The following is an 18161-nucleotide window of genomic DNA, read 5'->3' on the forward strand; positions in this document are numbered from 1 at the left end:
CATAGCGTTACAACGCGGGATGCTTCAAAGCTTCCTACACAATACTCCCCCAAAGCGGACGATTTTGAGCTTTTGCTTCGTGGTTAAGAATTCCCAAAACCATAAGATCTCGAAGATCAATTGTAGTACAATATTGTGCCAGCTTAAAGTGGCTCAAAATTCGCGTTGAGATTTGATAATTTTTTTTTGTCGATTTTGGGTACTTGTATATAAAAAAAATGCACAATGAGAGCTTTATAATTAATGTTAATTTTGTTCGTCGAGTAGCACTTGTTGGCAAGAGAGATTCTACGTTGGATTTCCAGGCTGACATTGTTGTCGGTGTTAATGCTGGTTCCTAAATATACGAAGTCTTTCAAAACAGTGACGTGGGTGCCGATACGCGAGTGCGCCGACTGTTTGTTTGAAGACAGGAGGTACTTCGTTTTGTCCTCGTTCACCACCAGACCCATTCGCTTTGCCTCTTTATCCAGTTTGGAGAAGGCAGAACTAACAGCGCGGTTGTTAAGGCCGATGATGTCAATATCATCGGCATATGTCAGCAAATGTACGCTCTTATAAAAAATTGTGCTTGACCGATTAAGTTCTGCGGCTCGTACGATCCTCTCCAACATCAGGCTAAAGAAGTCACACGACAGCGAGTCACTCTGTGAGAAATCTCGTTTGTTATCAAACGGCTCGGAGAGGTCCTTCCCAATTCTGACGACGCTGTAGATGTTGAGCAACGTCATTTTGTGTGTGTCGATTCTCCTTTCATAGATATTTTCCAAGACTTGGCGTATTGTGAATATCTGGTCGATTATGGATTTTCCAGCTCTAAAGCCACACTGATAAGGTCCAATCAGTTGGTTGACGGTGGGCTTCAGCCTTTCATACAATTCGCTCGCTAGAACCTTATGTGCGATATTCAGAAGACTAATCCCGCGGTAATTGGCACGGACTGCAGGATCACCCTTCTTCTGGATTGGGCAGAGCACACTTAAATTCCAATCGGCAGGCATGCCAACCATATTTTGCATAGGAGCTGATGCATGCACCTCACCAGCTGGTCGTCACCATGCTTGAATAGCTCAGCCAGCACTCCGTCGGCTTCCGCGTCTTTGCTGTTCTTTAGCCGCGTTATCGCTATTCTCACCTCGCCATGGTTGGGTAGCGGACCGACAGTCGCGTCGTCAACGATTGGGGTATCGAGATCTTCACATTCTCTGTGATATGTGAACGAGGTTATGATCCGAGTCGATGTTGGACCCTCGGATCCAATATACATCTAAAACACCAGAAGCATGACTTCCATCTATCGCAACATTATCGATCTGGCTTCACGTTTTTCGTCAGTCACGAAGCTTGGTGTATTTTTTTTGTATGCTGGAAGCTGATGCCCTACTACTTATACCTATAAATAAGTGATACATAGCACCATGCCTTAAATATGCACCTATCTCTATACGAATTGTTGTGTCCGCCACTGTGTATTCACATAGCAAAAACAAAAATGTATTTCTCTCTTTATCTCTCTCTCTCTCTTCCTCCTCATTAAACAGGGTGATAATTATCGTCGGGGCGATGGCTTTTCGACAACTCGCAGCGTTAAGAAGGTAAGTTGTGTTTCCATGAAAATGTAATGAGCTTTTATGTACGTATCTATTGATGTTTCACGGCAATTTTGCTATAACAATTATTTAATAATAAAAAAAACAGATTGATTTGATCTTGAATTGAATGTTTAGTAGGTGAACTTGTACGTACGCTTGCTCACTTTCTCAGTCGTCATCGATTGGTGTATTTTTTTTTTCTTTGAACGTATAGAAGACCCTCAAAGCTGCTACAAAAAATAAAAATAGAACTAAATAAGCTGCTTTACCTTCCCCTTAGTAAATAAATGTATATAAGTATGTCTTATGTGTATGTACATAGATAGATGTATGTATGTATGTTTGTGTTTGTCTATGACTACTAAAATACTAATACTGAACTAGTTTTATTGCTACCAACTAACACAGCCACAAAATCTAAGTAGTATGCTTTAAATGTTGTATATACCGTTATTTGCTTAGTACTCTGGATTTTAATTTGCTGATAAACTTAACTTTAGCTGCACGCCTCAACACTGACAATTTCTTTATTTTTCTTAAACTGTAAGTTAATATTAAACTAAAAGGTATACTCGATTATTATAAGGTAAAAACAGAATAAGTTTTGTAAATTTTTTTAAAAAGGATTTCCAATGTAATTTGTGTTTATCAAATTGTGCTTACATTGAAAAATTTGCTTTCATGAAATATGAGCTGTAAATTTATATACGAGGGCTCAATAAGTCCGTGACTTTTTGTATTTCTGACCTCTTTACTGAAAAAGAAATACTGCTCTTGTCAACAGGCATCTGTCAGTTGACTCCTGTCAACTAGTTACTGGGTAGTCTGATAAAGGTAGCTGTAAAACACAAACTAACTGACGCAGCATGTTCATATTTTGACAGGAGTCAACTGACAGACGCCTGTTGACAGGAGCGGTATTTCTTTTTCAGTAAAGAGGTCAGAAATACAAAAAGTCACGGACTTATTGACCCGCCTCGTACAATACTTCTCTATATACGAAATTTGTTTGAAAAGTCCGCGCAAAAATAAAAGCCCCTTTAGTTGTTTGCCGTAAAATTGTTCTTTATTTTTCAACATAGCCACCTCGTCCAACGCTGTTCCAGCTAGTTGATCCCTTCCGCATAATAAGATTTGTCCAAGTATGAAAAATAGCCATTCGTTTCTGCAATCACCTCCTAGTTTTAATAAAATCTTTTTCCCGCCAGTCATTTCTTCAAATTTGGGAAACAAATAGTAGTCCAAGGGCTCCAAGGAAACCAAGCCTGGATAATAGAGGGGATGTGAAATGAGTTGGAGCCCATTTCCATTAATTTGGAGGACGCCCACAATGGCTGAGGCGTCAGCTGGTGCGTTGCCGTGATGGAAAAGAACTTTTTGAAAATCATTCGAGTTCCTCGACAAAGAAATAGACAGCTTTGGCTGAAACTTGGTGTGTGTTCTTCCAAGAGATGCTACTAACTAAATAAAACCTCAATACGCGCCAGTAGTTCCATCTCTTTGCCTTTGCACGGACTTTTCAAACGGCGCTTTTATGAAATAGTATTAGCTGCGCAACTAAGTGCTCGCTGTTTTTTTTTTTTTTTTTTTGATGAAAATACAACTTTATTCTGGAAAAATGATTACAAGTGAATCATTGAAAGTATTGCCCATCGCTGGCTACTACTTTTTCTCATCTTTCTGGCAGATCTCGTATACCGTTGCTGTAAAACTGTTCATCTTTTGAGGCTTTCCACGGCTCAAGCCATTGTTTTATGTCTTCATGTGAATAAAACTGCTGGTTAGCTAGACCATGTGACATCGATCGGAACAGGTGATAATTGGGGTAGGATTTTCCATTTCAGTGTTTCCAAGTAGGCTTTAACGGGTTTGGCAACGTGAGGCCGAGCGTTGTCATGCAGTAGAATCACTTTTTCATGCCTCTCCGCGTATTGCGGCCGCTTCTCGCGCAGTGCTCAGCTCAATCGCATCGATTGAAGTCGATACCGATCCCCAGTGATGGTTTCGCTTGGTTTTAACAGTTCATAATAAATAACACCAACTTGATCCAACCAAATACATAGCATAACCTTCGCAGCGTGAATATGCGGCCGGGGCGATGATGTAGAAGCATGACCGGGCAGCCCCCAATTACTTTCTTTTCTTTGGATTGCTGTAATGAATCCATTTTTCATCAGCCGTCACGATGTGATGAAGAAAACCTTTCCTTTCGCAGTTGTTCACAGGCAAAGAAACGACGTTCAACATCCCTTGGTTTTAACTCATAAGGAACCCTAGTCCGCTCCTTCTGAATCATTCCCAAAGCATGCAATCGCGTGAAAATGGATTAGCGGGTAACTCCTAATACTGAAGCAAGCTCTTCTTGCATTTGACACGGATACTCATAGGGAAATGCCTCCAATTCAGCGTCTTCGAAGGTTTTTGGCCTTCTTCACGGGAACGGTCGACAACATTAAAATCACTGTCTTTGAAGCGACAGAACCAATCTCGACACGTTGTTTCACTTAAAGCATCATCTCCATAAACTTTTTGTAGCTCTCCATGCGCTTCAGCCGCCGTTTTTTTTCGAATGAAAGAGGAAAAACAACACTTCCCGCAAATGACGACTATTCAGCACAAAATCAGACATTTTCACAAACCCAAAAGTATTTGATACCAAAACAAAATCACTAATGTGTCGAAACGGTTTTTTTACCATATCGCACCCTAAATACAAAAGGGTCACAACTCAAAATTTTCCACACTCGAGCTTGACTTGTTTACAGTAGCACAGAAAACAAACTATGTGACATATCACGCTGAAATTTGCCATGTAAGCTTATAACAGTCCTACCAAAAAAACAAAAAATTTATTTTTGCCTTATGTCATCCGCGGACCGTTTTATTGATAACGTCTCGTTCATATTTGAGCAGAAGTACATTTTGAGTTGTGACCCTTTTGTATTTAGGGTGCGATATGTCTGAGCTTGGTTTATGACGTTTAGGTTATGTTAGAATCGACTAGCACACACTGGTGGCGGCATCTATTGACAAACAGCGGGAACTTAGTTGCGCACCTAATAAAAAGTTGGAATGACATCTAAAACTATAGCTTCCAATACTGGGGCAAATACCCTTGTAAGCGCTCCTGTAGAAATGCCGATAAAGCTTGTTGAACGAGAAATATTATAGAAAAAGAGATAAGGGATATCTGTTATTAATTTATAAATAATAAATAAATAATTTATAAATAAATTTTGCGCTTCCCTTAGAACTTACTTATAGTAGTTTCGAACCATCGCTCGTTCGGGAGAATTTGATGGCGAGGCATGAAAAGAAAATTCCATGTATAAGCCACTACAGCTGCTAGTTGTGCAAGATACCCAAGCTTTCATCATAAGCGAAGTAAAAATTTGCTATGCCATTGCAACTTATATTTTTTTGAAACTTAAAAAACGAGGTATCCAACAATTTTGCTAATAAAAATTAAAAAATATTACATATTGTGAAAGGAATGTAGATTAAAATTTAGGTTAGGTTAGACTAGGTGGAGATAGCTGCCAACTTACGCAAAGGTACTGACGCACAATCATAGCTCTGAGTTAGATCTCTCAAGATAAAGATAAAAGATAGATAAATTATGCCTTCTTAGAAGGCTCGTGTTTCACGATTGAACGATTATCTCGCTTTTTCACTGTGGGTAATCTCCAGCTTTCCCCACTAAATCCACGGTGACTCCATGAAACGTGGCTACGTTTACGAAAGAGATCAAACTGCAAATAAAGATTGAAAGCCGATGATACTCCAATACCATCAAAACTTTGAGAATCACCTCTCCTTCTCAGCGCACACAACCGCAATTGCTACTAAGGTCCGTAAACGCAGCAAGGCCCTCAAATCGTTAACCGGAAGCACTTGGGACCAAGACAAAGAAATCTTGTTGGCGACATTTAAAGTAATTGGCCGGTCGAATCTGAATTACGCTGCGCCCATCTACTCGCCTGGCACTAGTAGACAAAACTTCAGAGCTGTCTTATAGGTCTGCCATCAGGACAGCCACGAATTGTTGCTATGGATGTTTCCCCTGCAATGTCTGCACAACGATGTTTCAATGCTCCCGGTTAAGGAGCACAGTTAGGTGGTGCGCAAGCAATTACTGCTGCGCTGCTACAGCAGGTATCACCTCTGCCGACACTTCATACAGAATGAGCCAGCTCCCAGGCGAGTCAGAAGATATTTTTTCTGCTATTCTGACGAGATTCAGGACCACACACTACTACAGCTACTGTATCAGACGGGCATACAGACAGGCATAAACTCCCGACCCTCGAATGCTGTCATCGGAGTCCAACCACCACCCATCGCAGACAAAGAGTTTTAGCTGCCTGGTGTTTATGATTTGTAAGTCTTAGTTATCCAAGTTTGTAACTTCTTGAAGTTCCCATCACACAGCTCCTTAAAAGCTTTAATGCTTATGATAAAAGGATTTATTAGAATTCTAACCCGGTTTACAAAAAGTCGATAGACACGGAAAGCTTTCAAGCCTATCTGGTAGTTTGACTCATTAACTATCCTACTCACCAAGTTGATCATGTGGGGGCACAGTGTTAAACTTAAGCCCAACACAGGATAACTCAGAAAAGAGATTTTAATTTCTCAATATGGATTCTCAAGGGAAAAAGGGACAGATTTGTTAAATTAATGTTACCAAATTTCTGTCTCAATGAATATATGTATCTCACTTTTTTTATATAATAATTGTTTCTGAAAATCAAATAAGTTGTGTCGGATTGTATTATTTTCGATGCCGAAAATTTGCTGCGATTTGTTATATAGTAAAATATTTTTTAACTCGAAATTTCTATTATTAGATAAGATTCTTAGACTACTACCACAGAAAAATGTAATGAATTATTCTACACGTACAAGTGGCGCGCATAACTGAATGCATGATGATTTTTGTTTCGATATTCACAATGTTTTTCGAGGAAATTTTTTAGTTATTTTTTTTTAAATATTATTTATTCATTAACAAAAACCATATAAATCAAATTTTCAAACTTTATATAATACAAAATTCAGAAAAGTTCCATAAATTTTCAGCTAAATTTTGAATTTTTCAAACTGCATCTTGAGTTTAATGGGGGCAAGCAGTAACATGGCTCGCGGAATTTCAGTAAAATAAGTGCAAATTTTAAGCGGCTCAGAAATCTTTGAATTTTTTATTTTTTTTTTATTTTTTTTTTCTGGCGAGTTTTTCTACTTTGTTCCATTTAAAAAATAAATTCGTGTGGCAGAAAATGCGCGAAATTTTAAATAGTCAACTCCACTTTTTATCTACTCCCCTTTTTAATAGGGAAACACGCAACAGCTCTCAGAAACAGAAAAAAAAAATTAAATCAGCCGTTTTCATATTAAATTTAAATTTTTATGATAAATAGGTTTAACAAAGTTTGCACTTTTATAGAGCAAAATTCAATAGGTTATAAAACTGCAGACTTGAATTTTTATTTTTTAAATTTCTTAGAATCTTAAGAACATCAAAAAATGCTTGCCGTTAAAATATATTACAGAAATACAAATAAAAATTTCAAAGTTAAAAAAAAATCTTCCTTTTTCGAATTATAAAAAATGCAAATTTCAAATAATTTAGGTCAGAAAACCAATAGAATTTAAAAAGAAAGCTAGCAAAAATTTCCATCACCTTTACATTTTTAAATTTTTTTATATTCTTTTTTATCTTAAAAGGTCGAAAATATCTACTTAGAATTATACGAACTCAGACGATGCTTTTTGGAAAACAATTTTTTGTGAGATAAGCGAAAAAGGAAAAAATTAACAAAAAATTTAAAAAAATCGTTATTAAAACTAAATAGAGTCTCTATTTTTATTTCGTTTTATTTAATTTTATCAAAATTTAGATTCCACTTTTTATATAAAAATTCCGCAAGATCCCGTAAAAAACAAATTAAGTGAGCCGTTTAAATTTTGTACTTTAATATAGACTACAATTCATTAGGCTATAAAACTGCATAGTGTAATTTTTTTTTTAATTTTTTTAAATCTTAAGATAGTGAAAAAAAGGCTAACCGTTAAAATATATTAAGGAAGTTCGTACAATAATTTGAAAGTAAAAAGAATCTATGTATTCAAAAGAAATCAAAAAATGAAAAAAGTAAATTTCAAGCCGAAAAAAATGGAAAAAAGTCCAAATAATTTTCAAAAACCCGTATAAATTCTATTTACTTTTATTACATGTTATTTTATTTTATTTTTTATTTTTTTTACCTTTTTTATTTTATTTTATTTTATTTTATTTTATTTTATTTTATTTTATTTTATTTTATTTTATTTTATTTTATTTTATTTTATTTTATTTTATTTTATTTTATTTTATTTTATTTTATTTTATTTTATTTTATTTTATTTTATTTTATTTTATTTTATTTTATTTTATTTTATTTTATTTTATTTTATTTTATTTTATTTTATTTTATTTTATTTTATTTTATTTTATTTTATTTTATTTTATTTTATTTTATTTTATTTTATTTTATTTTATTTTATTTTATTTTATTTTATTTTATTTTATTTTATTTTATTTTATTTTATTTTATTTTATTTTATTTTATTTTATTTTATTTTATTTTATTTTATTTTATTTTATTTTATTTTATTTGAGCTTAATCCATCTCGGCTATTGCCGGAGATTACACATCCCGGATAAAATTTTCAAGGAATTGTGCTCTGGTGGAGCGTAGTGCAAGTTCTACGCCCATGCGATTGCTACGAGTAATGCCTTAATATTTAAAAATCTACGAATTATTGCACATGTGTCCAGTATGGTCGACTTTTGCAAGTCTTCTAAAAGGTGTTGGCAATCATACTTCTTCAAATTTTTGATTAGATGCTTAGGCACTAATCCAGTGTCCATACTCTGGGAATGCTGCTGAAGTGACAGTCCTTGGCCGGATATAAATCCGGGTCGTTCCGCTTACGTAGAACCGACTGCCGTGGGAACGTATTGGAATTATATGCACTTCCCTCGCTTTGTACATCCGTTTTAGTTCTATGCATACTTTGATATTTTGGTGGAGTATGCGCTTTGGATGTTGCGATTAAGAGGCACCGCTATATGAATTATTTCTATTGTTTTATTTGTCTTGTTGAACTAGATAAAGTGAGATTTGTTGGCAGCTGCTGTTTGATCTGTGGATATACTCGTAAATCTGTCCTCGTACAGTTTAAAATTTGCATTTTGCCTTTCGTTCATATTTAAAATACAAGACTTGCTTGTAAGAGACCGTGTTTTATCGCAAGTTGTTGGTGGAGGATCTTTGCTATATTGTTATGTCTCATGACATATTCACGGGCGCCAAGTACGCTACATCCAGTAATTATATGGTCGATTGTTTCACCGTAAATGCCGCAAAATTATTTAATTTTATTTAATATAATTTTATTTTATTTTATGTTATTTTATTTTATTTTATTTTATTTTATTTTATTTTATTTTATTTTATTTTATTTTATTTTATTTTATCTTTTTTTTTTATTTTATTAAATTTCAAACTCCATTTTTCATATGAGAAGACATGTAAGAGGATTCAGATATTTCAGAAAATTAAAATTTTTATGATAAATAGGTTTAAAAAAGTTTGAACTTTAAAATAGCGAAATTCAATGGGCTATAAAACTGCATACGCGAGATTTTTCTAAAGATTCGGATCACAAATTTTGAAATTTAGATAAAAATTCGTTGAGTTTACTAAATTTTGTATAAAGTTTGAAAATATAATTTAAATGGACTTGGTTAAATGATAAGCACCATTAAAAAAATAAAATAATGAAATAAAAAACAATAAAAATATGAAAATTTAAAAAGAAATAAATACACAAAAAAAATGTAAAAAAAATAAATAATTAAAAATAAAAAAAAATTAATGTAATAAATAAACCAATAAAAAAAAAATAAAAAAAATAAACATATAAAATAAAAAATATATATAAAGTAAAATAATAAATAAATAAAATAAAAATATAAAAAGTGAAGTAAATAAATAAAGTAAAAATATAAAAAAATATATTAATAAAATTTCAAATTAAAAAAATAAATATGTAAATAAAATAAAAAATTCAAGATAAGAAATAAAAAAATGTTCCTCGAAAACTTTTCTAAATATTAAAGCGAAAATCATCTGCACTCAATTTGCTCGCCACTGCATGTACTTCTGGCAATATGTACTTACATAGTGAAATATATAAAGGTCGATGTATGTTTGTAAAATGTATTAACTACCAATAGTTACAATTAAATTTTAAGAGTTACCATAGTTCATCTTATATCATCTAAATAATATTCACATTGCATATAACCACGGGGATCCCATTCATCTGCCTTTCTGTACAGTCTAGAGCCATTTACTATTTGCATACCTAATCATTCATATACTTTTAATAATTACCTACATTTAACTGGTTAAGGAACAAAACAACAAAAAAAGAAAATACACCAATCATGTGACTCGGCTTAAATTTCATAATTTGGCTGCAATACTTCTTGTAAAGTATAGTAAAAAATAATTTTTTTAATTCCGTAGTTAAATTGTAATGGAAGTTTGTTGATTTTTGAGTTAATTCTCTTCTATAATTCTGTTCTTCTCTCTACATATCTCTCTTTCTACTACATACATACATAAATACTCGTATATTTTTGACGGAACATATTTTTTCAAAAATACACACGAAAAAACACCGTACAAACCATACAAAAACAAAACAAAACAAAATTCTCTCTATCTTTTCTCTCTTCTTCCCTTTCTCCATTAGGTTTACCTTTGAGACGGGAGTGGGGCGGCTGATACCAGTCAGGGACTAATTACCCAAAATATGGTAAATACTTTTATTTAAGCACAGCTTTGCAACTCATAAGGTCTGGAAAAAAAATGCAATAGGGATAGATATAAAGAATGAATGAAAGAATAACAAAAACAAAGGTTTTCTTCGGCAATGCCGAAACATTTTATCCTTCTCGTTGTAAATTGTGAAGTATTTAAGTTGCATGCAGAAGTCAGAAGTCAGATGAAATTAAATGAAGTTGATTTGTCTTATATAAGTTTTTAATTCATTAATTTTGTTTACTTTTTTAAAGAATATTTCTTCTTTCTCTTCTTTTAAGTCGTGTTTTGTTTTAAATACAGTAAAGGGTTAGGTACTGCGACAGCTGCAGCTTCATTGCCATAGTCGCTATTTATCGCTCGAAAGGCTCTATTGTAAATTCCTGTATTCGATCAGTTCAGGAAGGTGGTAGATATCTGAGTAACGGGAAATAGGTGCACTTTTCTGTCGTATAGCTGAAAATGGTTTGCTTGCGTTGAAAAGTGATTGACGTGGCCGTTTATTGCTATGGAATATTCTGTCACTCAAAAACAAAAATACTAAATGTAATCTTTAATTTAGTAGAAATATTAAAAAACCCCCATTAGACTATATTTTATAAGCACATTATAAATTTTGTAATCTTAAAAAAATCAAAAAGCAAATACTTACCGTAGCAATATATTAAGGCAGCTCAGGTAATATTTGAAAGTTTAAAAAAGATCTACATTTTCGTAGTATGGAAAAAAAGTTAATTTTAGTTAATTTGAGACAGAAAGTAAATAGGAATTAAACAGAAATATGCCAAAAACTTAACTCCTAAAATTATACTAAGTCAGAAAATACATCACTTTTTGTACATAAAAAAATTTTTTGAGATTTTCAAAAAATAAAAAAAAAGTTGGTCAAATAATTTTAAAAAGTCTGTTCAAATTTTACTTCTTCCTCTTCTTCTTAATTGGCGCGATATCCGCTTACACGTTCTTGGCCGAGCTTAACAAAGCGCGCCAGTCAAATTTTATTTACTTTTATTTAATTTGAATTTTATTTTATTTAATTTTAGTCAGCTTGAAACATTTTTCACCCTTCTCAAATTCACAAAAAACAACAAAATAAAATAAAATAAATTTGCCAACAAGTTAATATAATACTCGTATAACTCAGAAAATTAATATCGTTTAAAGCACTAGATTTTAGAATTTTCAATGAATGACAACATTTGCTTACATTTACTTAAAAAAGAAACTTTGTTTAACAAAAAAAAAAACAAAAAAATGTAAAAATCTTTTTAAAATTATTTGCATAGCAAAACTATGATTTTTGAAAAGTGACCTAAAATCTAATTTTTTAATTCTCAATCTTTTCAATTTTTTAAGGATTTAAACTTAAAATTATGCTTATAAAGTCGGCATATAAAATGCAACGCAATACGGAAATATTTGTTTTCAATTTTGAAGAAATGAAAAATCTTTTTTTATACCATCTATAAATTAAATACTAAGTCTGAAAATAAATTGAATTTAAACATAAAATAAAATTTTTAAAATAATCTCTTCATATGAAATATTCAAAAATCTTCTTCACCTACACCAAACCTCATTTTCTTAACATTTTTTAAATTGAAAACCAAAATTATGAAATCTGCTTGAAAATATATTAAATGAAAAAATGCATCGTAATTAAAAAAACAACTTTTTGTGATTAAAAACAAAACAAAAAAAAAACAATTTTTTTTAATTTGAAAAAATTACAAACTCCGTTAAAGTTATATTAAGATAGAAAGAAAATTGAAACTTTTATAAAATCTATGAAAAAAAAATTTTTTTCAGAGTTTTGGTTAAAAAAAATTCTTGGTTTTTTTTTAATTAATATGGCTTAATGTAATTCTATTAAAATACATTTTTTTAATCTTATTAGTAACTGTTAAACAATTTTTAAATTTTTAGATTTAAAAAAAAATTGTCTAGAGACTTTTGATATCAACATGCATTTTCTAGAATTAATATAATTATTAAAAAATTTTTTTTTCTGAATTTTTGGAGTTTGTTAAAAAAAAATTTTTTTTTATTTTTTTTTAATTTTTTTTTATTAAACTACATATTTTATGATTTAATATAATTCTGTTGATCTTTGGAGTTTCTGTTAAACTTAATTTTTGGAATTTTTCGTTTAAAAATAAAAAAGAAACATAGCTTGCCTTTTTTCAAATTGCTATGCATATTCCATTACTTAAAGTAATTCTATTAAAACATTTTTTTTAATCTTTGGAGTTGCTGTTAAACACTTTTAGAGTTTTTGTTAAGAAACCCACATTTTTGGCATTTTTGAAATTAAATTTTTGTCTATTAAAATACATATTTTACAACTTAATGTAATTCTGTTGCTATTTGGAGTTACTGTTTAACTAAATTAATTTTTTTTTGGGTTTTTATTAAACATTTTTTTTTTGCATTTTTGGAATTAATATGCATTTTCTAAGACGTTAAGTCAACTCTATGACGAAACGGCACTCTGTTAAAATTTATTTATTTTTTTTTCAACTTTTGAAGTCTTTGCTTAAAAAACCAAAACTATTTTTTGCATTTTGTTTTTAATTAATATGCAGTTCTATAATTTAGCACAATTCTGTTAAAATTTATTTTCTTTTTAATTCGTTCTTATATTTTTTAATTTTTGCAAAAAAATTTTTTTTTTTTTTCAATTAATAGACATACATTTTTAAAACTCTTCCTAAAAATTCCTTGTTTTGAAACTAAGTAAAAAATTATGCATAAGAATAAAAAAAAAGTTTAAAATTGTCAGAAAAATTATTTAATTTTATATTTTAAATCAAATTACAATAAATTAAAAGCGGTCGAAAACTTTTTTTCATTTCAAAATTTTTTGAAGTTTGAAAAAATGGCAAATTTCTTTAAAATAATGAGGTGAAAATATATATCACATTTCTAAAATTTCTGCTTAAATTTACTTTCGGGCAACTTGAAAATAAAAACTAAATTTTAAGTTAATTTTAGCTTAATATAATTTTTTAATTTATTTTTATAAAATTGTTTTCCTAATTAAATTTTAAGTTAATTTCAGTTTCATATAATTTTTTAATTTGTTTTTATAAATTTATTTTTTTAATTTACTTTTTCAAATTTATTTATTTTTTTTTTTAATTTAACTTTTTTTAACTTTCGATTTTTTTTTTAACTAAATTTTAATTTAATTTTAGTTTCATGTCATTTTTTAATTTATTTTTATAAATTTATTTTCTTAATTTATTATACTTTTTATAAATTTATTTTCTTAATTTACTTTTTCAAATTTACTATTATTTTTTTTATTTAACTTTTGATTTTTTTTTTAACTAAATTTTAAGTTAATTTTAGTTTCATGTAATTTTTTAATTTATTTTTATGTATTTATTTTTTTAATTTACTTTTCCAAATTTACTATTATTTTTTTATTTAACTTTTTTTACTTTTGATTTTTTTTATTAAAACAAAATTTTAAGTCAATTTCAGTTTCATATACTATTTTAATTTATTTTTTATAAATTTATTTTCTCAATTTACTTTTTCAAATTTACTATTATTTTTTTTGTTTAACTTTTTTTAACTTTTGATTTTTTTTTTTAAACTAAATTTTAAGTTAGTTTTAGTTTCATGTAATTTCTTAATTTACTTTTTCAAATTTACTATTATTTTTTTATTTAACTTTTTTTACTTTTGATTTTTTTTTTGTTTTAATTTTAAGTGAATTTCAGATTCAAATAATTTTTTAATTTATTTTTTATAAATTTATTTTCTCAATTTACTTTTTCAAATTTACTATTATTTTTTTTTATTTAACTTTTTTTAACTTTTGATTTTTTTTTATACTAAATTTTAAGTTAATTTTAGTTTCATGTAATTTTTTAATTTATTTTTATATATTTATTTTTTTAATTTACTTTTTCAAATTTATTATTTTTTCTAATTTAACTTTTTTTACTCTTGATTTTTTTTAAAAACAAAATTTTAAGTCAATTTCAGTTTCATATAATTTTTTAATTTATTTTTATATATTTATTTTTTTAATTAACTTTTTCAAATTTATTATTTTTTCTAATTTAACTTTTTTTAACTTTCGATTTTATTTTTGTTTTTGCTTCAAATTATTTCAAACAAAGGCAACTTTTTCAACAAATCAAATTTTTAGTTTTCGTACGTTTTTTTGAGTCTCTAAAACCGTAACTCTGCGCAAAGGCAACATAAAGTAATTCTAGGCTCAATTAATTTTTTTCGTATATACTGAAAAAAAGCACAACTACATAATTGATTTAATCCATCTTTCGATATTATTTTTACTAAAAACTATCTTCAACCTGATTGCAACGAGAAGGGTAAAATAGCATTACAAAATTTGCCTAAACTTTCTAGGTCACCACGGCTCATTCACTAAGTTCAATTAATTTTACTTAACTAACAAAAGAAAAAAAAATGTAAAAAAGTTCGGAGAATTTCATATTTGTCAGTTCCATTCATATCCTATTTTTTTACATTTCTGCTTTACCAATTCAGTCTTATTATTACTCGAATAATTATTTTATCATTAAAATGAAAACTGTAAACTTATGCCATGGAATTCAAAAAGCGCACTCATCTTCATTCATATTTTCATTCGTTAGTTTTAGAAAATTTAGCATTGCCACAACACTTTTAACTCAATTTTTCTTTCTCACTTTCGAATGCTGTTTTCACATTTTTTTTCTATGTTTAATAAACAAAAACTACAATACGCTATGAAAATAGAAGAATGCAATTTAGTTCACGCAATAAAACAAAAACAAATACCAGCTAAACCAAACAATGGCCAATCAAAATGCCAAACAAAAACAACAAAAAAAATCCCAAAATAAAAGTATACAAAAATATGAAGATGCAAAAATGAACAATAGAAGTTTATGGTGTCGCAGTGTGGCGGTCGGTTATTAATCAGTCAGTTGGATAGTCAGCCAACCCCAACGCCCTACTCTGCACTCTGCATCAACATCAACACTCTTCACTACTATTCAGTCCGTATTGTTACTTGTCGTTGTTGTTGTTCATGGATATGTTTACCATCGTATCTATCACCGTAGTGCAAGCAAATGAATGATTAGAATACCAAAACTGAATCCTATGAATATACTTTTTACAAACATGCATATGTATGTGTGTGTGTGTATGTATGCCTACCAGTCCTGATACTCAATCACATCCACATAATTCTATTAAAAAATCTAATTGAAGTCAAAATGGAAAAAAACAAATCAAAAATTTACTTATAAAATCTCTTAAGAATTGGCTCTTCCTCTTCAGTCCTCCACCACTTTACTACCACCGCATATTTCAGTGCATATGTATGTATGTGCTCTCACTAGTAGTAGTTTTCTTTACATTATTGTCGAATGCTTTGTTGAACTTTTTTTATTCTAATTTCAATAAATTATTTCTATTAGAATCATAGTCGCAAAATATATAAAATAATATTAAGGAAATGACAGAGAAAAGATATTTGAAAACATTTTAATCTCCACTTCTTACAAAATACAGCCCATATATCGTCTAATTCTCAAACTACTGCAAATCCAAAACTATTCAATGGATTGCAGTATTGTTTGCGTGCTATAATACCATGAAATGTTTATTATGACTCTGCATTAATAAAATTCATCAGTTTACTATTAAAATTTTTAAAATAAATGAAAAATTGTCTCAATAAATTTAATTTGTGAAGAGATTCGGAGGCTATTATTTCAAGTTATATGTAAGCCACCAAAGCAGTGCAAAAGAAAGTAATTTATTGGCTTCCACAAAATACTTGCTGGTCCCATGGGCTCTCAATCCCGCAACGGAATTGATTTTTAGTTAAGGGAAATACCACGCAGAGAAAGGTCGTAGTTATACCTACCTGTGCTAAAATAAAAAAATGCCAAATAAAGTGTGGTTAAGTTTCACGGGCCGGTGTTGATTTTAAATAAAGTACAATTTTTTTAAGAAATTATTATCATTTGTCTTCATTATGATAATATTGGTATGGCTCAATTACGTGTGGAATAAAATATCGGCCAAATGCCCGCCGCGGCCTCGGCGGCACACCTCCATCCGATGGTCCAAATTTTCGATGACGCTGCGGCATAATGTGTTATGAATGTGCCGAATTATCTCATCCTTTAGCTCTTGAATTGTTGCTGGCTTATCGACCTACACCTTTTCTTTCAAATAACCCCAAAGAAAGAAGTCCAACGGTGTCAAATCACATGATCTTGGCGGTCAATTGACATCGCCGCGACGAGAGATTATTCGGCCATCAAATTTTTCGTGCAAAAGAGCCATTGTTTCGTTAGCTGTGTGACAAGTGGCACCGTTCTGTTGAAACCACATATCGTTCACATCCATATCCAATTCGGGCCATAAAAAGTTCGTTATCATCTCACGATAGCGAACACTATTCACCGTAACTGCCTGACCGGCCTCATTTTCGAAAAAATACGACCCAATGATGTCGCCGGCTCATAAACCGCACCAAACAGTCACTCTTTGTGGGTGCATTGGTTTTTCGGCAATCACTCTTGGATTATGAAGATGAAGTGCGCGATATGCATTTTGATTTGAACGCCCGTTTTCATAATAAGCCTGATTAACTTTAACGCGTTGCTCGATTGTGTACCTTTCCATTTTTCAAATTGAGTTAGTCTGAAATTAAAAAATGTCAAATGAAATGTAGAAAAAAACTTGACGTTTAGGCGTGGTTTACATTCCATATCGGCCCTTAAAATTTAACCACCCTTTACTTTATAAAAAATGTCCATGAAATATGTGCATATGTGTATGGGTGTACAGGCTTACCGAGAGAATCGTAGTAGATATGAAAATGAAGACATATGCAATTATTTAGGGTATCTCTACGGCAAAAAACCGTTCACCCGATCTTTGGTGTAGCAGACCACAAGTGGAAGGCAGAAAAATTTTCTAAGCACATTTATTGAAACAGTTTCTCTAAGCGATCAATTATGCAAGCATAAAAGTAATTTCTTCACGATATTTAGTAGTACCTTAAGTCTTAATTGTAATAATAGAAACAGACGTATAAAACTACCGCTTTTTTTACTAAAAACATCTTCATATGGTTACTAGAGATTTGCAAAGGAAAAATTCCTTGAAATCGTCACAGTTCTGCGCCAAAATTCGTGTGCGGTGACAAATGTCTACTTCAGCATAGCAATCCAATATTAAAGTTACCTACCTACGAATTATTTAGTGCACTATACCCAACCCTGTCTACCATTCTCAGGAAAAACTAGCTCTTATATATGAGGCGTGTTTTTAAAGTATGTAAGTGACATAAAAAAACAACAAGTAAATTTTTTACAAAAATAATTTATTCACTTGAAAGGCCATACTTTACTATACTTTTCTACATGATTCCCATTGCTATTGAGGCATTTATCGCATCTTGGGACCAGCTTTTGTATGCCATCGTCAAAGATGATTGCCGCCTGATTACCATAGAAAGCCACTGCTTCACAGTCGTTTTCACTTTGGCACCCAGCGTGAACACAATTTCCGATAATTTAAACGTTAGGACACAATTTCATAAAGAAAACTTCTTGAGGCAGCAAGAAACTTTTCAGCTAAGGACGAAATCATGAATCGTCTGTTCTCTTTCACTTTAGAGTCCACTTTTTGAATCAGTTCATCGGTA

The 18161-nt window shown here is 30.5% G+C and overlaps 1 protein-coding gene across 1 annotated transcript in view; it reads left to right on the forward strand.

The window, feature by feature from the left end:
* Nucleotides 1-18161, forward strand: part of LOC129248673 (semaphorin-1A) — a 323037-nt gene that overhangs the window by 291251 nt on the left and 13625 nt on the right. The window contains 1 exon segment of the mRNA XM_054888304.1: nucleotides 1542-1595. Within this exon segment, the coding sequence (XP_054744279.1) occupies nucleotides 1542-1595 (54 nt within the window).

This window comes from Anastrepha obliqua, chromosome 5, assembly GCF_027943255.1.
Source record: "Anastrepha obliqua isolate idAnaObli1 chromosome 5, idAnaObli1_1.0, whole genome shotgun sequence".
In the NCBI taxonomy this organism is placed as follows: Eukaryota; Metazoa; Arthropoda; class Insecta; order Diptera; family Tephritidae; genus Anastrepha; species Anastrepha obliqua.